We start from the raw sequence: 24,247 nt of genomic DNA on the forward strand, positions 1-24,247 counted from the left end.
TGTCCGATGGCAGGCGGAGAGGTGCAGAGCTTGCGTTCCTCTGCCAAGTGAAGGAATGTCACAGTAGGCTACATGATTTGATAGAGGCCACTGGGAAAATCTTCTGCAGCAGCCAGGAGTTGCATTTGGTAGTCGTTTGAGCAGAAACCGTGGCTTACTCATGTTAGAAACAGCAGTTTACTTGCGTTTCCTGGAAGATTAAGGGTAGAAGATGTTCCCAGCTTCATTCTCATCCCCCTTCCAGGGAATTGGGGAACTACTCTTCCCTTGAGAGTGACAATTTCTCCACTTGAACAGACACTGCAACAACTTAGGGGGGAAAAACCAGACTCTGCTCCACATTACAGGGCAACTGAAAAAGTTCTTCAAGATAAGGTATTCTTTTTTTTAATTTTTAAAAGTTTATCAATAGCCTCTTATATACATATAATATTCACAAAGTGGTTCATGATAGTAGCTCTTTGCTGGTGAGGTCTTGCCGGTCCTTCTCCTTGCCGTTGGTTCAGAGTGGAGAACCCCAGTGGTGTGCTCCTTCGTCGGCTTTCAAGGCCCCGAACTTTTAATGAATCCCACGTGCTATTATTAGCTAGGCACTGAAAGCATTCCGTTTTCATCTGCTGTATCCAAAATTTTACAGATAACTGGCGATTCCACCTGAAGGGAGAAATATACACACAAAACAATGGTGATAAGCATCAAACAGGAGGAAGAAAACAACATCAGACCTACCTTCTACGACAGAACGGATTACAAAGCGCTTGACTCGTGGCATATGTTGGAAAACTGACCCAATATTGACAGAAGGCGAAGAAGAAATAATGGCAGGTACTCAGTTTATCAAAAAATGAGGAGGGTTACATTTTGGAATGATGATGTGCAGGATAATGGCCAGCCATTTCCTTTATTAACAGCCAGTACCCTTCAAGTGCAGTGAATAATGATTGCAAGCAGACTATTTATGGGCACTATTTTAATGTAAGATGTGTCTTGGCTTTTAAAATCTGGAATGAACAAATGCCTAAAAAAGAAAGAGGAAGTTCTACAATCTCTCACAGCTTATGGTTCTGAGAACTTTTAAGTTCCTTGGAGCAGAGACATGTATTTTACTTCAATTTTATAGCAGACCGTAACATTATATTCCATAGAAGCATCTGTAGAAGCCAGAATGAGGCTATGCAGATACCAGCCATAAAGATGAAAGACTGTTGTCTCCTGGGGACAGGGCAACCCTAAACTTTCCCCCGTATAAGAACAAACAGCTGCAAACCTTTCCTGTAGGGAAAAGGCAAGCCCAGCACCAGAAAATGAAATGAAGTCTGTCCACAGCTCTGACAGGATGTGGGTTTCACACTAATTTAGCGGGACCTCAAAAGGCAAGACATTCCCCTTGAGCTCCGCCCAGGGTCCTTGCAATGTTTGGAATTAGGTTTGCTAACATGCTCTGTATACACTCTGCTGTGGCAGGCCTTTGGGCAGCAACGAGGCAAGCAGACTTATCCAAAGCCCTTTGCATGCTCGTCATTATTAAGGTAAAGGTAAAGGTACCCCTGCCCGTACGGGCCAGTCGTGTCCGACTCTGGGGTTGCGTGCTCATCTCGCTTAAGAGGCCGGGAGCCAGTGCTGTCCAAAGACACTTCCGGGTCACGTGGCCAGCGTGACGAAGCTGCTCTGGCGAGCCGGCACCAGCGCAGCACACGGAAATGCCGTTTACCTTCCCGCCGGAGCAGTCCCTATTTATCTACTTGCACTTAAGGGTGCTTTTGAACTGCTAGGTTGGCAGGCGCTGGGACCGAACGACGGGAGCTCACCCCGCTGCGGGGATTCGAACCGCCGACCATACGATCGGCAAGTCCTAGGCACTGAGGTTTTACCCACAGCGCCACCCGCGTTCGTCATTATTACTGAGCATTTATCCCACAATGCCAACCCAGCACAAAATTGTTTCCCTTTCCTATACCAGAGTTGGGAGGGGTTCGGATTTTTAGATGTCCAAAGGAATCCAGACTTCCAATCCTTTTGTAAGAAAACAAAACATTAATAGGTATGGCCCAAACAAAAGTTGCATTTTGTTGTGTGTATCTCTCCACTGGCAGATCCAGAGGAGGCTTCCATGAGCAGAAAGTGGAGGGGAGAAGCAATTTTGGCTCATTCCCTCTTCTCTCAGGAGCCCCTTGTGTCTCCCCACTGCCACTGTTTCAAAGAGTTCACTAACGTTTTGGAGCAGATTTTTCTTCTCTCAGTGGCAGGGGAACAAAAATCATTGAGTCCCATCAGGGGGAAAGGCAGGGTATAAATAAATATAATGAAGAACCTTATTTCATCTGAAACACCCCACTAGATGTGCACACACCTCTCTCCCATTTAAATCAGTAAGGCCTGCCAAGTCTTTAACTTTTGGTTGGGTTGTACCCAATGCTCTTAGCATTTCCAAAAAAAATCATCTTGTCGCGGAAAATAACTTTTGCCCAACAGAAAAGAGAGAGGACATTTGCATCTCAAAACCTAGGCCTGCCTTTCAACTCTCCCAGCGTGTGGTCTAATCAGAACATTCTGGACAAAAACATTACTCCTGCCAACAGATTTCTCATTATTTCTATCATCAGAATAACCTCGACTCTTGAACCCTTTCTCAAGCACGAAGGCTACTGTGCTTAGTATCGCATGAGGTGAAGGGAATCTGAATCGAAAACAGCAGCATCTTAGCCAGCCTCTCTGCTGATTTTGAAATGTAAAGTGCCTTTAAAGACCACTCCGGCATTCGCAGGCGTCCTTGAAGAAGGGCACAGAAAATGGTTTTAATGAGCTCTCTTAGATCAATCTGGAGCCATTATCTTCCAATTAGGCCTATAAATAAAAGCTCTTGGAAAACAGCGAGTCCAGAACTGAGGGTCTGCCTCATAGGTAGGATCAGTACACTGCCCCAATATGCACTTTAGAAAGGCTGGCCACTGGGTCCTGAAGGAAGCTTTTGTAGAAAATAAAATGCTCGTCTCACAGACGGATGGGAAACCGAAAGCTCTGTTTCAAAGCTTCCATGTTTTCTGTAAGCGAAATGCCCTTTTCTGCAGAGGAAAAGGTGTCTTCCTAGAGGTCAGCGGGGCTAGCAGCAAGGTCAGAAATACACACCCCGAGGACGTACTGACAGGAGTGAGGCTCCAGCATGTAGACAGTGACTGCGTGAGGAGAATCCGATTCTTTGCACCTTAAGACAGAAATAGATGTTAGTGGGTGACCGGCACCTAGAGAACAATAGTTGCTTAACAGACTAACGTCCATTGCCAAGGATGTGTCAGGTCTGTCAAGAAACCCTAAAGGGTTGGTGCAAGGTGCAAGGCTTGGGTGAAATACCACCACAATGTCACACTCCTGTGTGACATTTCCTGGTGTTGGTATACGAACGTATCGGTTTAAGCCAGGGGTTTGCAAAAAAAATTAGAAGTGGGCTGGTCCACTGTCCCTCAGATCTTGTGGCGGGCTGGAGAGGCAGCATGGGGGGGGGGGAGAAGAGGCGAGGGGGGCTAGTAGTCCTCCTCCCCACCCCCAGCGCTTACCTCCCAGGGGCGGCCGCTGCCACCACCACTGCTGCTTCTTGTGGGTAGACCAGTATAAAGTAAGCAGCACATAAGCGGCACACAAAACACTAAAAAACCATTCTACGTTCTAAATCTTCTATTAATAATCCAAAAATTGAGAGAGCTATGTACAAGATCTACTACAGAAGCCACAAACAGAAAACTCACTCAAATTGTGTCCAAAAGGAAGATTCAGTCATTAACGGTTCCTTTAGCCAGGCTCTTGTAGATATCAACGAGGATATGTTTGATCAAATGAAGTGTCAGTGGTGTTCCGCACAAGAGTTAGACAGGGTGTGCTGCTTACTTTATACTGGTCTACTACGAGAACTGGCAGCATAGGTTCATTTCTTCAGAGCTTCTTGTAGGTAGGCAGAGAGATCTCGTCCACTCTGCTCTCTGACCCACAGGAACACCAGGGCGGCGGCGGGAAGATGAGCGGCGTGAAAGGGCTGGCTCCGGAGAGGGTCTGCTTAAAATGGCACTCAGCCAGCCCCCTTCCTCCTCTAGGCAGGGCAGGGAGAAGCCAGGAGGAGGGAGGGAGGAGGTGCCACTGCAGTGTGTGTGTGTGGGGGGGGGGGGGAAAGGAATGGCGCAGGGGGGGGGGGAAATGGAGCAGCCGGAATGAACAGAATCCCCATGCCGATCCACGGACAGTCAGTCTGCAGGCCGGATCCTGAAGGCAATTGGGCCTGATCCAGCCCGTGGACCTTAGTTTGCCGACCCCTGGTTTAAGCAGGGATAGGCAGATATGTTAAAGTTGATGGGTTGGGGATGCCGTGAAGCCAGCAGAGCAGGCATAGAGAAACACACAGAAGCTTGTTTCTCCAGGAAAACACAAGGCAGGGATGGGCACTTGCATCAGCAGACACTAGACTGCTATCTAGTGAAGGTTCACTATCTAGTATAAAGTAAGCAGCACATAAAAAAGGTAAAGGTACCCCTGCCCGTACGGGCCAGTCTTGCCAGACTCTAGGGTTGTGTGCTCATCTCACTCAAGAGGCTGGGGGCCAGCGCTGTCCGGAGACACTTCCGGGTCACATGGCCAGCATGACAAGCTGCATCTGGCGAGCCAGAGCCGCACACGGAAACGCCGTTTACCTTCCCGCTGGTAAGCGGTCCCTATTTATCTACTTGCACCCGGGAGTGCTTTCGAACTGGTAGGTTGGCAGGCACTGGGACCGAACAACAGGAGCGCACCCCGCCGCGGGGATTCGAACCGCCAACCTTTCGATCAGCAAGCCCTAGGCGCTGAGGCTTTTACCCACAGCGCCACCCGCGTCCCTCAGAAGCAGCACATAAGCGGCACACAAAACACTAAAAAACAAACACCATTCTATGTTCTAAATCGTATATTAATAATCCAAAAATTGAGAGAGTTATGTACAAGATCTACTACAGAAGCCACAAGCAGAAAACTCATTCAAAGGGTTCACTATCTACTGAAGATGGCTGAGATTTTTATCACTCTGAGCAGCAGACATGGCATTTTCTAGCAAAAGCGCTTCTGAGCATGGAGAGTTATCTGAAGCGGGGAAATAATTAAAATCCCTTGCAGAGCACAGGCAAACCTTTGGGCATGCTTAAAGAAGATCTCAGGATTGTGCCCAGTTAGTAAAGATACAGTCATGCAGTTCCTTAAAAGTACAGCTGGATACATTTTTAAAGCCTTCCATTAGGGCAAAGCATATAAATCAAGTCAGCCTGGAACAGGATAATTTTTAAGGGGGCCAACTCACTTCAATTTCACTGTCACCTGTCGAGGTTTGTCAGTCAAGTCACAAAGATCTCCGTTTCCGTAGTAGTGAGACACCATTCTGCCGGAAAGTCCCAAAATTAGAGCTTGGTCAGTTAGAACGTTAAGAGCTCAAGTCAACTCACTACTTGGTACCTATGCAAGTATTACAACGTGCCCAAGCAAAAATAACAAAAAGGGCTGAATTTTGTGTGCTGCCTTCTGGAATTTGACGCTTGCACAATGTCTGACACTTGAAGGCATTTTTCTTCTGAGCTTGGAAATAACAAAGGAACTCAAAATCAGTAAATGCCCCCCACCCACCCACCCGTTTTACCCTTACAGCAAACTGTAAGGTGGATCTGGATGGGAAATAATGAACAGCCAAATGATCACAAAGGGATCAGAATCTCTGTCTCCCAAGCGCAGGAGTGTGGAACATTTCTGGTTCCATGCGACAGGTCCTTCAAACCAAATAGGCAGCAAGACATTACTAAAGTGCAGTTTTCCCCGCCTTGCTTTCAAAGGGGAAAAAAGCCTTCCTGTTAGCTTTGCTGTCTGCTAAATTCCTACAGAGAGCCCTCTCACACACCTGGACCAAACAGGATTGCCATGGTGGGCAATCTCTAGCACTGGGTTTGGATGTGTGCAAGAACTCCCCACAGAGAGCTTGTGATGGCATCCAGACCAAGCAGAATCACCTTCCTGTTGCTGCGGCATCTTTTTGTGTGTGTGGGGGCAGATGCTGTTTGAAACATCTTGTACTTCTCCTTTAAGTGTGTAGGCAGTGGTAGCAGGGGGATGGAGAAGACTCGCCCCTCTACCCTGCTGCTGCCACTGGCTTGCTGGCTTAAAGGAGAAGCACCAGCTGCTTCAAAAAGAGCTTTTGCACAGGGCTTTAATCCTCACTCGTCAGAGGATGAGCAGAGAATAAATTCTGCCTTGGCTGTACAGTCTTGTTCCCTACTGGGAACAGGGTGAACAGCCAATGCAGCATTAAATCACATCCTCCCAAGCATAATAAAATAATAATAATAATTTATTATTTGTACCCTGCCCATCTAGCTGCGTTTCCCCAGCCACTCTGCGCGGCTCCCAAAAGAATATTAATAATAATTTAAAAAGCGGTAAAACATCAAACATTAAAAACTTCTCTAAACAGGGCTGCCTTCAGATGTCTTCTAAAAGTCAGGTAGTTGTTTATTTCCTTGACATCTGATGGGAGGGTGTTCCACAGGGTGGGCACCACTACCAAGGCCCTCTGCCAGCTTTAGGAACGGGTGGAGTGCTCTGTAAAAAAATGGCATCGTGGCAGAGCTTCTTATAAAGTAGATGGGTTCTCTCCTCACACCTTTTTAGGCCTGTTGGCCCAGTGAGGGGAAGTCTGGACTTTTAAAAAGCATGGGATGGATTCAAGATGCAGAGATTTTAATTCCAAGACTAAGGCTGGAGACAGTGAGCATTGGTGACTTGGAAAACAATTCTGCTATATAACTGATTTTAAAAACCAGCTGCAACGACGTGGCAAGCCCCATCTCTGAGGTTTTATTCAAAAACCAACTCAGGCATACTTCACTGTTTGCAGACCGTCGTCTTTGAGGTGATATGCTCTGGCCACGTTTTTTTGCGCCCACTGAAGGTGTTCCTCCTTGTTCCACGTGCCCACAACTATGGTCGTCTTGGCATTATCTTTATCCTGAAAGAGGACAACAATTCTCCTTGTTACTGAGATGAAAATGCTACACAGACCCCTTTTCTTCTTGCACGATCGCCTATTTTAAATGATTTATTCTTTGTCATGATTTCCGAGACTCAAATGGGTAAGATTTGTTTGATATGTGCTGAATCTGTATAATGGCAAGTGGCTGTATTATAAGAAGTGAACTCAGTTCACTCAAACTCATAAATCCTTCAAGAAGCAATATTCATGCTGTCAGGAAAGAAACTCCATTGAAATAGCCTGAAAAATACTGCAAAAAAACTTTTTTTAAAAAAAGATGGGATTTTGCAATTTTTGAGAAGACAGTGAATAAAAACAAAACTCTTAGAGATGAAATTCACCTAACGGAGGCTTGTCCATAGGCACAATTGCTGATGGTTTTCTGTATAGAAGGGAACTTAAATTCACAGTCAGATAAAAGGTAAAGGGACCCCTGACCATTAGGTCCAGTTGTGGCCGACTCTGGGGTTGTGGCCGACTCTGGGGTTGTTTCTAAACCCTTGCAACTTCTTTCTTTTCCAGGACAGTGTGTGAATGTGAAGCTCAGTGGTAGATCAGCTGCAACAATAAAACTATAATAGTTGTACAGTAGAACTTGTGCACATCCATTGAAGCTGATTTAGGACAGGTAAAGAAATTAGGTCCAGTCGTGGCCGACTCTGGGGTTGCGGTGCTCATCTTGCTTTATTGGCCGAGGGAGCCGCCGTACAGCTTCCGGGTCATGTGGCCAGCATGACTAAGCCGCTTCTGGCGAACCAGAGCAGTGCACAGAAATGCAGTTTACCTTCCCACCGGAGCGGTACCTACTTATCTACTTGCACTTTGACATGCTTCCAAACTGCTAGGTTGGCAGGAGCTGGGACCGAGCAACGGGAGCTCACCCCGTCGCGGGGATTTGAACCGCCAACCTTCTGATCAGCAAGCCCTAGGCTCTGCGGTTTAACCCACAGCGCCACCCCGTCCCTTTCACAGTCAGATAGCCACAAATAAATAAGAGAACGTCCAGCAGAATCTTCTCCTGTCAAGTCCCATTAAAATGACTGGAAACTGTGTGAGGGCACTTCTCCAGTTCCCATCCACAGAAAGCTGCCCTGCGCACTTCAAGGCTCCAGATGGAAGTCTTTTCACGTTAGAGTTGGAGGCGTTGGGGACCTTCTGCTTGCACAGTATGTGATCTACTACTGAGCTACAGCCCTTCTCCAGAGCTGCTTGCAAATCATCATCATCATCATCATCATTTATTTGTACCTCGCCTATCTGGCTGTGTTTCCCCAGCCACTCTGGGCGGCTTCCAACAATGATTAAAAATACATTAAAATGTCACACATTAAAAACTTCCCTGAACACAACTTCCTTCTGCATAGCATGAGACCATTACAGGGTCAGAGCTAGAACAGGATGTTTTGCAACCCGAGTGCCATTATAGGCAGACGTCCTATGTGTGCATCACATGCAAAAAGCAGAATAGCTTCCATTCTGACCATTTGGGGTTTTTGGGCTGTCAGGAAATGATCACAAGCATATCGTGAAACATTTTCTGCCCCTAAATCACTGAACGTGGGGATGGCACTATGAGGCAAGGAGGGTGATCTGGAGCTGCGTCTCAGTGGTAAAGCACGTGCTTTACACGCAGGAGGCCCCAGGTTCGGTCTCCGTCATCTCCCAATAGGGGAGGGAAAGGTTCTTGTCTGCAGCATTTGAGAACCACTCCCAGTCAGTGCACAAAACTGAGCTAGATGAGCCAGAGGTTCAGTGGCATAGGGCGGCTTCCATTGTTCCTGTTCCAGGAATGGGGAAACTTTCATTACAGTCATACCTCGGGTTACAGACGCTTCAGGGTGTGCGTTTTCTCTTTGCGCACTGTGCCGAAGCCGGAAGTACCGGAACAGGTTACTTTCGGGTTTCGGCGCTCGCACATGCGCAGAAGCACTAAATTGCGCTTTTCGCATGCGCAGAGGCGCCGAATCGTGACCCGCGCATGAACACGCGTGGCGCTGCAGGTTGCGAACGTGCCTCCCGCACGGATCACGCTCGCAGCCTGAGCATCCACTGTATTTCTTTTTCTTGAGTTCCTTTTCTACCTTACTTTTCTATGATTCTCCGTTTTCATTAACTTTGTTTATATTAACCTTTTGTTTTGTGATTTGAAGTTCTCGATCTTGGATTAAGGAAGAAACATGCAGGAAAGTGATGGATTGAAGAGGAAAAGGGTGAGAGGCAGGATAGATGGGCTCTCCCAGGGAGGGAGACTGGGGGAAGCTCCCAGGTGACAGCTAGGAGGGTTCACTCTTCTGCACGTGGAATTAAGGTTAAGATTAAATTTTCAGAGAGGGCTCTGTAATTTCCTTTTGTTCTTCTCTTCAATTCCTTCCTTTCTTTATTCTTCCTTTTTTTCTTTTCTAGATTAGTCTGATTTTTACTTTATGTTGAAAACTATTAAGAAAAATTGATTTAAAAAAGGAATGGGGAAACTTTCCAGCCCAGTGGGCCATATCTTTATGTCTCCCTCACTTCAAACATTGGCAGGTGGGTGGGACCACCACCTGTCAATCACCTGAAGTTACAACACTGTCACGTGACAGAGACCTTTCAAAGTCCCTTGCACAATGCTTTCTAAGCGCTGACCACCAGCTGGTTGGAAGCACTGTGCAAAGTACCTTGCAATTAGGGCTGGGCGATGTATCATCCAAAACTGGTTTGAAGTCCATATCGTGATATCGGTTTCATAATTTTGACCTGGCAATAAATTGCGAACCATGATGTGTGTGTGTGTATGCAAAAATCACAATGTGGGAAAAACCATGAATCCAGCCAATGTCTCTACATAGTTCCATACCTATTTTAGACATTGCAAAAGATAAGTATACAGTGGTACCCCCGGTTGCGGATGGGATCCGTTTCGGAGCTCCAGTCAGATCCTGAGGTTTCCGCAACCGGAGGGACCGCTTCTGCGCACAGTAGAGCACTTCTGGGTTTGCTGCTTACATATCCCGAAGTTTACAAAAGCAGAAAGATACATAAGCAGAGGTACGACTGCGATGTTTAGTTGGTGATATATCGCGATGTTGAAAACCAGATATTGCCCAGCCCTACTTGCAATGCATTCAGATCAAAATGATCAGACAATAGCAAGGGTTGCTAGGTTTATCGAGGGGGCAATGAGATTAAGGGCCACTATCTGAACGATAATCTTGGTCATTTGATTGTCCTTTTTAGCCATTGTTGTCTTTTTAATTGTATATATTGCTTGTTTTATGTTGATATGGCCATTGGCTAATGCGAATAAAGTTTATCTATCTACTTGCAATGCATGCGCTCAGTGCTTCCCAAATGCCAAACACCCAGCTGGTGGTTGGGAACTTGGGAAAAGACCTCCCAAGTGAGGCTTGGCAGGCAACCCTTTTAAGCCCAGCCCTGCTTTTCCTTGCCCTCAGGTGCAAGGCAGGTGGGCATGGGTCTGCCCAAAATGTCCTGGTGGGCTGCAAGTTCCCCAAACCCCTTGCACAGCAGCCTAATAAAACACAGCAGCAGTAGCAAAGGCACCAATGAATTTTACTAACTCTGCAGCCCTGCTTTCAAGATCTTTCCTGTGCAGCAGCAACTTTTATTTTAAAAAGCTGTATGTGGCCACCTAGCGGCAGAACCTTCCAACGGCTGTTTCTACATACCTTGTGATACTGATGAACATACTTGCCATAGCAGAATTCATACCTCCACCAGCCAACACCCTAGGAAGAAGAGAAGGCAATAATACTCAAGCAATCCAAGCTGATTCCAGGAAGCACGACACCCATCAGGTTTTTTTAAAAAGCAAACACAAGTCAATGTATGTTTCTAAGCCTCAGATCTCCATAGAAAGGCTAGATATAACATGAGAGCACTGCTAGGAGTTTTGAGACTGGGGTGGTGGTGGAGCAGGTACATTTCCAAGGTCCAAGCTGAGACCCACTCTCTTTACTGCTTTGCTTAACATTTGCAGGAAGACAAAATACAGAAGTTAACATGACTGGGGTTCTGGGTGGAATCAAGAGAAATAATGGGAGGGAGAAGGCAAACTACACGTGTGAAGTCGAGCCCAGTGCATAGAATTGATTCCTCACCCCATGAAAGCAGTAAGACCCGCTAAGGAACTCTTTTATGAGCTGATCGTCGGTCAGTTTGGAAATGTGTGTCGTTCCAACCGTTAACAGATGTGGCGTTCCGACGGCAACTGGCTTGTGGAAGGAGGAAAACTTCTCTTCCTTTGCTGAATTCACTTCTTCCTGAAATTAAAATATGTGCAGATTTAGATGGTACTGGGCATTTGATTTTTAGAGAGGATAGCCCTCTTAGTCTGTTACAGAACAGAAAGAAAGAGACACATTCTATGTTAAGGATTAACAGATGTATTGTGATGTGCACTAATGTGCACATTGTCAAAGGCAGGCTGAATACTACAGGCTCACTGACCCTCAGTTGGCAGATTCACACGTTTCACACATATAGCACAGGTAAGGGGGGGGGGAGGCAGGGACACGGGTGGCGCTGTGGGTTAAACCACAGAGTCTAGGGCCTGCCGATCAGAAGGTTGGCAGTTCGAATCCGCGCGATGGGGTGAGCTCCCATTGTTCGGTCCCTGCTCCTGCCCACCTAGCAGTTCGAAAGCATGTCAAAGTGCAAGTAGATAAATAGGTACCACACCGGTGGGAAGGTAAACAGCGTTTCCATGCGCTGCTCTGTTTCGCCAGAAGCGGCTTAGTCATGCTGGCCACATGACCTGGAAGCTGTACCCCGGCTCCCTTGGCCAATAAAGCGAGATGAGCGCCGCACCCCAGAGTCGGCCACGACTGGACCTAATGGTCAGGGGTCCCTTTACCTTTAACGGGGGGGGGGGGGGAGGTAACACAGCGTGGCCAAAAGCCACAACCATATGAGATATGCGGCTTGTGAGACTTCTAAACCAATCTCAAATGTATGTGAGAAAAGAACAGCAGCCTTAAACTGTTGCAGTAGCTGGTGATCACACAATTCTTCTAGCTTTAATAGACTGATTTAATACCTGCAGCTTGAAAGACACTACTGGTTTCTGAATTAGGTTAAGATAGTCAGAGCAGAACTGGGCAACCTGTTTGGCGTGGGGGCAGGGGGAGAGAGATAAAGCAGGCCACCGCTTTTGGGCCACTGAAATCCCAGCATGAATTTTGTGTAGCAGAATTCCCCAGCAAAAGTCAAGCCTTGCCATCCAGAAAGGGTAGATTAATAGCGGGATTTTCCACACTTGTGTCATCCGCAATACGTCTCTGGGCTCCTACCTCCTTGCCTCTTCTATAAGGTGGCTTCATCATTTCTTGCTGCTGTTGGTGCTCCTGCTCCAGCTGCTCCAGTTTTTGCAAGTTATGGGGCTTAAGTGGGGCTCCTGGCAGCGACTGGCAAAATATGTCATTCACGGGGGACGCTCTGAACCTGTGCAAACAACAGCGAACTTTTATCATGGGGCGGTTCACGCACAGCCCCCGCATGAAAGGTTTTGTGGCCCCAATACAGTGGTACCTCGCAAGCCGAATGCCTCGCAAGACGGAAAACTCACTAGATGAAAGGGTTTTTGGTTTTTTGACTTGCAAGTTTGTTTCCTTTTTCTTAACACCGTTAATACAGTTGCGACTTGACTTCGAGGAGCAACTCATAGCACGCGGTGTGGTAGCCTTTTTTGAGGTTTTTGAAGACTTTGGTGATTTTTGAAGCTTTTCCAAAACTTTTCCGACACCGTGCTTCGCAAGACGAAAAAAATCGCAAGACGACAAAACTCGCGGAACGAATTAATTTCGTCTTGCGAGGCACCACTGTATACCATATACAAAAAAAAAAAAAAAAATCAAAACTGTTTTAAAAAAGAAATTTAACTGAACCACCATTGTGGTGCCATTATGCTAAAAGGCTCTGTGCCTGCAAGGTCCCACCACAAGTTTTTCAATAAATAATAAATAAATAAATAAATAAAAAGAAAGATCATTTTTACTTCCTGGTTCACACTAATATTAGAAAGCTCATATCTACACCAAGTTTCTGGGGGCAGAATTACACATTACACCAAACATAGGGTTGTCACTGTAAACAGAACCCCATATCAAGTCCCCCCCCCTCTCTCATTATAGGTAGGACCTTTTGGGTCATAACGTCAACACCCTGTGTATTTTTCTGTACTTGAACCAAGGATGTGGAACTGAGGCAAAGAAGCACAGAAGGTGAATATACTGCAATGCTGATAGGTTATCCAACATTTTTACAGGGGAAGAGATAATCTGATACAGAAATGCCTCTTCTGGTAGCCAGCCTGTCTCAGGTATAATAACTCACTTAATGTCACACTAGAACATGGTTTAGTTCAATATTACAAGATAGGATGAGCTAAGGGAGTCTTGGACCCATATGCTAACCTCTGCCTTAGCCGTATTTACTTCTGATTTCTCTTATTTTGTGCAAATCAGGAATTGTGCCTTATAACAGACAGTGGTCATTTTAAGAACAAGCCAACTTCCAACAGAGGCTTCTGAAGCTGGCTGATTGCATTAATCGGAGTTGGCTATAAATCAAAATCCCTGTCTTGTACACAAAACGCAAGCAGAGATTCAGTGTAAATGAATAAAATTGCAGCTGAAGGATTCACCCTGGCTGCACAGGAGGAGGAGAAGGGAGTGCATGAGTCCAAGGTTTGTTCCGGCCTCTGCATGATTTAGCAAGATGTACAAATTTGTGTGACGTTCAGCCTGGAACCTCCCTTAGGTTAACAGATGAAAATTCTGCGAGGAGAGGAAATGAGAGGGAACTCTTCAGAAAATATTGTTCCAGGTGGCTACTAGAAGGCCTGACCTGGATGCAGCACTGGCCTGAATTCCTTACCTGTATTTAGGATGACTGCATAAGAGAGGGGTCAAAATGACCACTTCGTATTCGCATGTAGTAACTTCAGCCACTGAAAGGATTTCATGCTTGGCTTCAGGATGGCAGACATACATGACTGAACTTGATCTGGGCAGGTTTTGCCTCAGGGTGCAAGGTGTGCCATTTCCCATCCCAATGGGATAATATGGGGTCATCTGCCCTTCTATATTTTTCATAGGAATCTATATTAGCGAAATAAAATAAGGAAAATGAAAGTATTACTTTGGGCGGCTACTCAGTTTGCTTAAATGCGAATTCTTCTTTAGCACGTCTACTTTGCATTCGGTGGATTTTCTGCTCTGTAGCCGTGGTAGAAACTATCTTGTTGGGGGGCGGGGGGGGGGGGGAGGGGGACAAAAGACAACCTAATTTGGCAATGCAGTGTATAGCATCAGGGCTAACAAAAACAGTTGCTTTCCCTTAATAGAAACAGACTGGAATCAAACAATATTATCTGCAAGAAAAGGAAGAACACATCAACTTCAAAAAGAGAGAGGGAGCTTCAGCACTCTAGATCAGCCTTTTCTGGGGCTGATGAGGAGCTTCAGACCCAAACATCTGAATGGCATTAGCTTCCTGAAGGCTGATCTAGATACAGATATGAATTAAAATGATCATGGAGCAGGAGAGCAAAGGCAAGCTTTTCCTACTTGCCTCTTTTGCGCTGTCTTTCTCATTTTCCTTCTCTTCTTGCTCTGGAATACATTGCAAGCAGGACATGAATCACATTTTAGTCACAGTTTGCTATATAGAAACCAATACAGAGCCAGGAAGCAAATCTGCTGAAACAAAGATTCTCTCAACAGACCTTTCACTCTCTGTATATACCGTATTTTTCGCCCCATAGGACGCACCACCCCATAGGACGCACCTAATTTTTTTGGGGGGGGGGGGAAATAAAGAAAAAAAAATTATCCCCCCCCCCCAGCACAGGGCAGGAGCGGGGGAAGCCCGAGCTTCCCCCGACCCCAGCCCCCAGAACAGCCTGCTATCCACAAACCTAGGGAGCCGCACCGGTCTCCCCAGGCTTGCGGAGAGGTGCACGAAGCCCGGGCGCGCTCTTCAGCGTGCACCAGGCTTCGGAATGCAGGCAGCTCTGCGCGACCCTCCGGAGCCCCGCGCGGCGTTGCGCCAGGATCCGGAGGGTGGCGCAGAGCTGCAGGAAGCCCTGGAAAGCCTGCATTCGCCCCATAGGACGCACACACATTTCCCCTTCATTTTTGGAGCGGAAAAAGTGCGTCCTATAGGGCGAAAAATACGGTAAATCTGACTTAAGAATTCAGTATTGATTGAGAGATCCGACACTGCCATTCAAATATAAGCTACATGCCAGCCTGTGAATACTGAAAAGCATGAATGAAGAAGCGGGACATTTTCAGGCAAGATTTAAAGGAGGGCCTGGTTTCTCTATGTTGGGGTTATTTTCAGTCTCAGGTAGTAGGAAAATAGCCCAGTGTTTGAAGTGCCATGACCTGTGCAGATATAACAGAAGAATTTCTTGCTCAATCCCTATAAACCCAGCGGCAAGCGGAACTGCACCCAACTGCACCTAAGCTGCCTTTGAACTTGACTCACGTGAATGGTTTGGACAAGATGATTGACCATGCTCTATAATGGGGGGAGGGGGATAGAAAGCACACATTGGTCAAATCTGTGTAGTCTTAAATCCCAAAAAGTGAGAGCTGAGCATTGTGTGTGTTATGTGTGCTTAGGTTCTTCTCACAACTTCACACTGAATGTTTGGATGGTGCTGATTGTTGGTGAGCAATGGGATAAATTACATAGTGCTTTCCCTAGCTGAGTTCCCTAGTTGAGTGAATGGATGGTATCTTCTTCCTGACCACTGACATTTAAAAGCAAAATAACAAACCTGGATCAAGTATCGGGCTCTTGTGTAGCATGTTCCCAAGAAAGTATTCTTGAATATTTATTTTCTACACAAAAAAAGAGAAAAGACATACATCTTCACTTTTTTGTTTTACAACAACCGTTTCTCCTCCAATGCTTCAATCATTGTCATGATAACAAAACAATAAAAACGTCAGTTTTAAGCTTTATTTTACCCTTGAGGTCCAAAGTTTTAATGAGACATACCTGCCCAGTTTCCTTCTCTTCATGATACTGACGAATGTGTTTGCCGTGACAAACTTCATAAGTCCAATAGGATTCAATCTAAAGAGATATATATTTGGCATTAACTGGCACACACAGCACAGGCAAATCTATTTTTAAAAAAACAAAGCCGCAGCCCAAGTGAAACGACAATCATGAAAGGTGATTATTTATTATAGCTTCACAGCAAAAGCATTTAGGTTTTTCCCACATTTTTGGGGTCTTAATATACCGTATTTTTTGCTCTATAAGACTCACTTTTTCTCTCCTAAAAAGTAAGGGGAAATGTGTGTGCATCTTATGGAGTGAATGCAGGCTGCGCAGCTCTCCCAGAAGCCAGAACAGAAAGAGGGGGCACTGCTTTCGCTGCGCAGTGATCCCTCTTGTTCTGGCTTCTGAGATTCGGGATAATTTTTTTCTTGTTTTCCTCCTCCAAAAACTATGTGCGTCTTATGGTCTGGTGCGTCTTATAGAGCGAAAAATACGGTATATAAAAGGTGATGTCACCATCGTTTTAATGTAATGAAGGAAGTCTTTATGTAAGGGAAATGTCAACCAACCGGTTTTGTCAAAGTCAACAACCACGGAACGCGCTTCAGTGCAATGTCTTTAATGTTCCCACTGCAACCTGTGGATCAAGCAGAGAGCTGAATCCAACTCCAGCCCTTCCTATATAAACTTTGGGCTCCATTAAGTTGCATTATGAGCAGTGGCCTTGCTACTTCAGACCATGCAGGAAGTCCTTTAGAGAATCCTTGGTTACTAATGGTACTCAAGGCTGTTCTTGCGATAAGGGAACACGTCAGCAAGATGGATGGGTAAGAATATTTAGATTTGCAGCCTGCAGATCAAGGACTCAGGACATGTTGAAATGTGTTGCGTTTCCATAGCAAGCAAATGAAAAGAGAAAGGAAAAAGTAGCTGCAAGATGTAATCGGAGACTCTATTTGAGAGGCAAACTTCTCAGGCATTTATGGAATTCACTCCAGGTTAGCCCTTGGTTCTTGAGCTTGGGTTGGTGAGATACAGCGCCCCATGGCTGCTTAACATCGCCATAATCTATCAGTGCCCTGAATTAAATGAGGTGGCCTAATGGAACTGTGCTCTTTCAGTTCCAAAGGGCACAGGCAGACACGCTGCACACCACATTTTCCACCCTGTATTCATTCGGTTAACAGGCATCAGTTGGAATTATTCAAAAACAATAATTTCCATTTTGAAGCCACAATTGTGTCCATGGTTGGGTATCCATAATGCCCACTGACTTGCAGGAAAATTTGGCGCCAGACAGAAACGGCAATGTGTCTATATTATGCTGGTGGGTTTACTGGAAATAAAGCATGCACTTCTACCGAGCTTATCCACGCTATAGCGTATAGAGTGATGTCAGGATTTGGAGCCTTTCGCCTCAAATTCAAAGTGGACATACCCTGTAAGAGCAGCTGCTTTGTTTAAAGAGAGGCTCCAACAATTCTGCAGGGCTGGGCCCTTTGTAGTCCTTTTCTTCCTCCTAAAACGAGAACAGCTGGATGTCACTATTACATGGAGGGACACAGAGCTAGGTACATTCATTTATTTTCGCAAGTTCCTTAAAAAGCTGACATATACGACCCAGAACACAAAGGCTATAATCCCCAAATAGTTTTTATATTTGTGGTTTCTAGGCAGTAATTACTTGTTGTCAACACCATATACTTAAAAGTCCCATTTGGTTTTCTTTAAGGTCTGGAAAAGAAACCACACAGGCCAAGGTCCACAGAAATATAGAAGTAGTTCTATGGACCCAAGAGGAATTTATGCTTCTCATCACTACATAAAACTGCTTTTGGAATCAAGGGGAATTTCTGCTGCAACATATTCTACTAAGCTACCACAAGCCACTTGCATAAATCTAAGTACTGTACTTTTCGGTGTATAAGACGAGGTTTTTTTTTTTTAATTAAAAAAGTATGTTAAAAATTGGGGGTTGTCTGGCCGCCACAATGGCTGTTGTTGAATGGCTGTCACTACGGCAATTGGGCGGATGTTTGGCGGCTTCTGCTGGTGACTGGACAGGGGACAGGTGGCTTTTGCAATGAGTGCGAGTGGTAGCGAAGGTCAGACGGGTAAGCGATCTTCGTCAACCCCCCCAAAAGCTTAGCAACTCTGGGGAATCTCCCCTGATTTTCTTAATTTGGAGTACCCCCAAATAGGGGGCATTTTATACATTATACATGGGGTATGTTATACACGGGAAAATACAGTAGCTCTTACGATTCTGCTCTGATTTATTGTTGATGTGAATGTGTCCTCTCTGCTCTCTCACACACATATATTTGTGTGTGTGTGTGTACACAGAAAAAGATGTTCAAATTCATTAACTTATTGTTTATGTGCCAGTATTTCTGGAACGACACTGTTTTATAGTGGCTTGCAGAGTAGTAACACATCTAAGACTATTTTTTTGTGCTTAAGGCCATAAGATAAAATAATACCATTAAGTATATTCTAGATAAACATGTATCTTTATATGAATTCCAATGCACGTGTATGCATAATTAAATCTGTATCCTGCCTAAGTGAACATCTCCTCCAAGCAATTTACAAAACCACAACTCATTCCTCCCCACACCCACAGCTAGGCAAATACAAGACAGCAACTAACATATAAACATCAATTTAATAGTCCCAATAATTCAGGTTATCAAAATATGAGTAATAGCAGCTTGGGATTAATAATAATAATAATAATAATAATAATAATAATAATAATATTCTATACATATATACTCTGCCTTTCCCCCTTAATTAGACTCAAGATGTCTTAGAGATAAAAACAAGAATTGCTAAAAACTTTTTAAAAAACCAATAAAAACCCATTAAACATTGATAGAAATAAAACTACATACATATATACAATCTATTTAAAATATACAAGTACAGTGGTACCTCGGGTTATAAACGCTTCTGGTTACAAACACTTTGGGTTACAAACTCCTCTAATCCGGAAGTAGTACCTTGGGTTGAGAACATTGCCCCAGGATGAGAACAGAAATCGCGCACTGGCGGCGTGGCGGCAGTGGGAGGCCCCATTAGTGAAAGCGCGCCTCCGGTTAAGAACAGTTTCAGGTTAAGAACGGACCTCTGGAATGAATTAAGTTTGTAACCCGAGGTATCACTGTAATTAAAAGTAGTCCTCAACCTAAAGCTATTGTTGCAGACCCGGGTAATCTGTGGCGTAGGATTGCTTATGCCCACCTCTGGCCACTCATTGGCTTTGCCAGCCTGGCGTGATCCACTTGAATAACCTCTTGTTTGGACTATTACAACATGCTCTGCATGGAATTGCCCTCAAATATGGTCCAGAGGTTGCTGGTATTGCAGAATGCTGCTGCCAGGCTGCCACCTGGAGCAATGAGGATGGAACATATTGCTCCAATCATGGGATTTCTAAGCCACTAGACCAATTCAAGGTATTTGCACTGGTGTATAATGTCCTAAATGACCTAGGAACCCAAGCACTTGAAGGAGCCCCCAAGCTACGTGATAAGTTCTTCCAGGGGATTACCTGCTTGTGCTGCTGCTGCTGAGAGAGACCTGTGGGGTGGTGAGGTGAGGCAGGGCTTCCCTTTAGGGAACTCCCTGCTGACTAAGATTACAGTTGTGGCACTTAGACACCACCTTAAAACAGTTTTATTTCGCCAGGCATTTAATGGTTAATTGCCGCACTGCTGCCGAGAGTCTGTTTGCTGCTACTGCTATAAAGTGGCTATTAATTGGCTGCAATTTTAATTGTATTATGAGTCTTTGCATTTGTATGATTTTAAGGTTAGCTTTTAGTTATCCTGAGCTTCAAGGAGGAAGAAGGCAAGGCACAAGAGCAATAAGGAAATCAATGAAAAATAATTCAGACTAACCCACTGGAAGCCTCCTTAAAAAGAAAAGCAGTTCTATCTGGACTGACTGTTCCAAAGCTATTGGTCTGGGCTCCCACAGACTTAACTGCTTTTGAAGCAGGAATCTGGTCAAGCTTATACTCAAATTCAACGTATCTATGCATCAACACCAACTGAATTGCCCAATGTCTCCTTGCTCTGACCATGACTCCAATAGGATATGTTAGAGATCCTCTTGTCCAAGGGGCATTAAAAATGAAGCTTCCATTCAAAGTCAGGCCAAAATTATTTGCCTGTTATGTCACAGCTAATTGCGATCTCTCACTCTCTCTCTCGACAAACAAGCACACTGAAGGTTTTTTGGTTAACATGTTGTGTTTTTAACGTATTTAACACATTCTAAATATTTTATAGAAAGGTGATGGTATGTTTTATACATAAATTTGGGCTGTAATCCCACACATTTTTATCTGGGCGTATGGGGCTTTCTTCTGAGTAGATATGCATAGGAATATTCTGTTAGTTGCTGTAGAAACTCCTGCTTTAAGAGAGAGAGAGAAGACACAGAACTTACCTCATTTCCACTGGCTAACATCGGAAGAATACACTTATATTTTTCTTTTTCTGAAGTTGTCATAATGATGTAATGATCTTCTTTATACAAAACCCCAGCAGTGGGCTTAAAAAGAAAGAAAAAGGTGGAAATGCCTCAAATGTAAGCAAATATTAAAATGTAGTCTTAAATGGGTCTGCTGACCAGTTACTAAAATAGTATTTCAATACAATCTGTGTTTATTGCTTGTGGCCACAGGCAAACATATTAAAATGCCTATTAGCCCAGACATCAAACATAGATAAATATACGCATCATTTAAAATTCAACCTTAGCACTTTCTGGGTTACTCGTAGAATTAGCTTGCTCAAGTCACCTTTACAAAGCACTGAGATATGGTTCAAGAGTCTTTGAACTTGTGTAACGTCACTGCCACCAGCTTACCAAGCAATCTTTTGAGCAATGTAATGTTGAGGGACTTCTAGAAAGTTGTCCCTCTTCATTACTAGAAGACACAAGGCGCAGCTTTTTCTTATCAGAGAAGAGAGCTGTCCTAGAAGTTCCACCCGCAATGTTCACAAGGGCAGAGTTATTTGTGTAGTAAACCTGCTTGAATAATAACTTAACCTGCTTCACTCAATTCAGCAGTCTTCATATCTTGTAGGCTGTCAGCGTAAGAACATGGAAGGGACATGGAAGCTGCTTTATAACAAACCAGGCCGTTGGTCCAGTACGGCCTGCCATTATGATTTTTCATGTAGTGGTTATGTAGAATGCTGTTAAGCTCCATGCAGTTTTAATCATTTCCCTCCTTACAAACATTAATGATTTAATTGCTGTACACCATCTTGTAAATTCCCCCTTTAGCACATCAACAACGCTGCTAATTTTCCAATACATTAAGTTCTTTCCCCTCTTTCAGCTGTTCATAGCTTCTACACAATCAATACAATACTGATGGTGTTATCTTCTCCCTCTGCCCTGCACTTAAGCGATGCCCATTCTTGCCACAGTCAAGGCCTCTTTTTAAAAATTCACCCCTCAAAATTCCTCCAATATTCCTTTGCAGAAAGGGCTGCCTGTAACTCAAAAATGGCCAAAATGTAAACTGTCTGAGCATGTACAGTGGTGCCTCGCAAGACGAAATTAATCCGTTCCGCGAGTCTCTTCGTCTTGCGGTTTTTTAGTCTTGCGAAGCACGGCTATTAGCGGCTTAGCGGCTTTAAGAAAAAGGAAACAAACTCGCAAGACATTTCATCTTGTGAAGCAAGCCCATAGGGAAATTCGTCTTGCGGAACGACTCAAAAAACAGAAAACTCTTTCGTCTTGCGAGTTTTTCGTCTTGCGAGGCATTCGTCCTGCGGGGCACCACTGTAGTCACTAGTACTTATTGGTAAGGGATGAGAAGACATTATTAGTCACTTTTCTCCAGAAAGGTGAACTCAAAATGATTTACAAGAACAAAATATTGGGCAGTCAATTTTTACTTCTTAATAGGAACCCCTGTGGTCTACTCATATATTTTAAGTGATCAAAACTAAGAGTAAATATATACTCAACCTGTCATGACAATTACAGCATATCTGATCTGCATTAAGCAGTCTTAGGCATGCATTCTTGCTTAATAGCAAAAGAAATGCCCTGAGAGGTACATGTAGTTGAGCAATCCTTGGAAGAAACACCGCTGCGTGTTCACTAGAGATTGGCCAGTGGCTCCACCAGTAGACCACAGCCTATCTCCTCCCAACCCAAATAACCACATGGAGCCATCCAATTCAGGGCTAAAACAGTCCGGTATAGCAGATGCTGAAGGACAAGCATTCTCGGTCTGCTCTCAATGACAGCAGTCTCTCCATAAGAGCATCCTGCAGGATCACATCAAAGGTTCATGAGAATCAGCACCATGTTCCAAACAGTGGCCAATCACTTGTATCTAGGGAGCTCACAAACAGGACAGGAAGATGACAGCACCCTCGATCCTGCCTGTCCCTCACCATCTTCTGGAAGGCTCCATCTTGGTTATCACATGTAACAGCTGTTGACAGACTTACCATCTGCCATAAAAATCATTGGTGTCCATATGGGTCCATCAAGGGAAACAATGGATTCAAAAAGCCACAGCAAAGTTATTTATAAGGGTCAACTGAAACATCACTAATTAGGGAGCAAGTTTTTGAGTTCTCCTGGATTCCTTCTGTGCCTGGAGAACACTAAAGTCTGCTCATTAATTTGTGATGTCCCCTCAAAATCAACCCCACCACAATTGCTTTCTTTAAAGACGGGTGTGCAGAAGATAGAATACAGCCTAATGATTGATCTCTGGGTAACCTGCAGCAATCATTACTCGCAATGATAGTTACGAAAAGTACTCTCTTCCCATAAGTTATACTACTGCCAAGGAAGAAAGAAAGACAACCTTGAGGGTGACCAAAAATTGATTATTTTTGTGTGTGTGGAAGGGCTGTAATCTCAAGGTTATTTCATTCTGAGGATGTGTCTTTTGCCCCACCATTGCTGGATCTCAGGGTCATGAGTAAAAAGAAAAGACAAAACCCTGCATTGCCGTCTTCAAATACCTTAAGGGCCTTCACGTAGAAGGGGCAACAAACTCGTTTTTGTTTTTTCTTGCCCTGCCTCCAAGAAAGGAGACTTTAATTGAGGAAGCTCTTTTCATTCCTCTGCCTCACAGTAGGGGTTCTGGATACTCTTGGAGATGAGCTGTTGAAATCAAGAGATCACCTATTCCTAAAGAGTCATTTTACGTTATGGCACCATTTTTTACATTAGAGTGCAAACACTTATAAAGTTCTCTGAAGTTTTCTTTGGCCTATTTTTATATTAAAACAGAAACCAACCAAACCCTGCACCCTCACATCTGAGTAATGTTGAAATGTCACATTTTAATGTTTCAATATCTTAATGTTGTATCTTAATCTTGTTTTTAAGTTGCATTCATTCAACTTGTTTTTATTATTGCTTGTTAGCCGCCCTGAGCCCGGCCTTGGCTGGGGAGGGCGGGGTATAAATAAAAATTATTATTATTATTAATATAGCAGCTGTTTCTCGGCTAAATACAGTGCCGTGGAAATTGCATTACCCCGGCCGGGTAGAAGCTCTTCGGCAGCGGAACGGCCAGCCTCGGGCGGTGGTGGACTCTCTTTTCTTAGAGGTTTTAAAGCAGAGGTCATGGGTGCTTTAGCTGATATTCCTGCATTGCAGGGGGTTGGACTAGATGACCCCAAGGGAACCCTTCCCGCTCCACGGTGCTGTGAGGCAGCTCCCTCCGGCCTGGACCCCTGGATCCGGCCTCTTCCCCGCTCCCCCGTCCTCGTCGCCGCCTGGCCCTCCTTGCCTCCCCTCAGGCCGGTCACCTACCAGGGTGAATTCGATGCCCGGCCAGTTCACTCGGAAAGGGACGTCGTCGCTGAACTGAGGGAGCGACCTTCCTCCGGCCCCGGCCGCCGCCTTCGCCCCCAGCATGGTTACCGCCCCCAGCAGCAGCAGCAGCGCCGCCGCCGGCCCCCGACACCGCCGCTTCCCTCGCCGCTCCATCGTGTGGCGGAGCCCGGCGCGGGCGACAGGCGCCCCCACAGGCACCAAACATCGGACGCCCAGGGAAGCCGGCCACGTCTACTTCCGGAAGGAAGGGTGGTTGGCTGGGTGAAAGTCTGCGTCACTTCCTGGCCCTTTCAAACCCAACGCACGGACCAACGGCCGTCTCGCGGGCCGCTCTGTCCGCGCCTCTCTATGGCGCGCAGGTGC

At 45.1% G+C, this 24,247-nt stretch overlaps 1 protein-coding gene across 1 annotated transcript; it reads right to left on the reverse strand.

The window, feature by feature from the left end:
- Positions 1-371: 371 nt before the first annotated feature.
- ERLEC1 (endoplasmic reticulum lectin 1) lies at positions 372-24,167 on the reverse strand. Its single transcript, XM_028725072.2, has 14 exons — positions 23,861-24,167; positions 20,507-20,611; positions 17,487-17,567; positions 16,040-16,117; positions 15,816-15,879; positions 14,600-14,640; positions 13,904-14,127; positions 12,319-12,469; positions 11,128-11,289; positions 10,696-10,755; positions 6,879-7,003; positions 5,312-5,389; positions 3,127-3,202; positions 372-654 (listed from the first exon to the last, which is right to left on the reverse strand). Exons 1-14 carry the CDS (start codon positions 24,035-24,037, stop codon positions 583-585), a joined length of 1,494 nt encoding a protein of 497 aa, XP_028580905.2. The 5' UTR covers positions 24,038-24,167; the 3' UTR covers positions 372-582.
- Between the last annotated feature and the right edge of the window lie 80 nt (positions 24,168-24,247).

Source organism: Podarcis muralis, chromosome 3 (assembly GCF_964188315.1).
Source record: "Podarcis muralis chromosome 3, rPodMur119.hap1.1, whole genome shotgun sequence".
Taxonomy (NCBI): domain Eukaryota; kingdom Metazoa; phylum Chordata; class Lepidosauria; order Squamata; family Lacertidae; genus Podarcis; species Podarcis muralis.

What these genes read in the sequence shown, in the direction of transcription:
- ERLEC1 (XM_028725072.2), bottom strand. Translation starts at nt 24,037, where the DNA reads ATGGAGCGGCGAGGGAAGCGGCGGTGTCGGGGGCCGGCGGCGGCGCTG. An exon ending in AAAGCAGCTGCTCTTACAGG is followed by an intron (nt 16,118 to 17,486) that starts GTATGTCCACTT and finishes ATATCTCTTTAG; the next exon opens with ATTGAATCCTATTGGACTTA. An exon ending in AAGAGAAGGAAACTGGGCAG is followed by an intron (nt 15,880 to 16,039) that starts GTATGTCTCATT and finishes TTTTTTGTGTAG; the next exon opens with AAAATAAATATTCAAGAATA.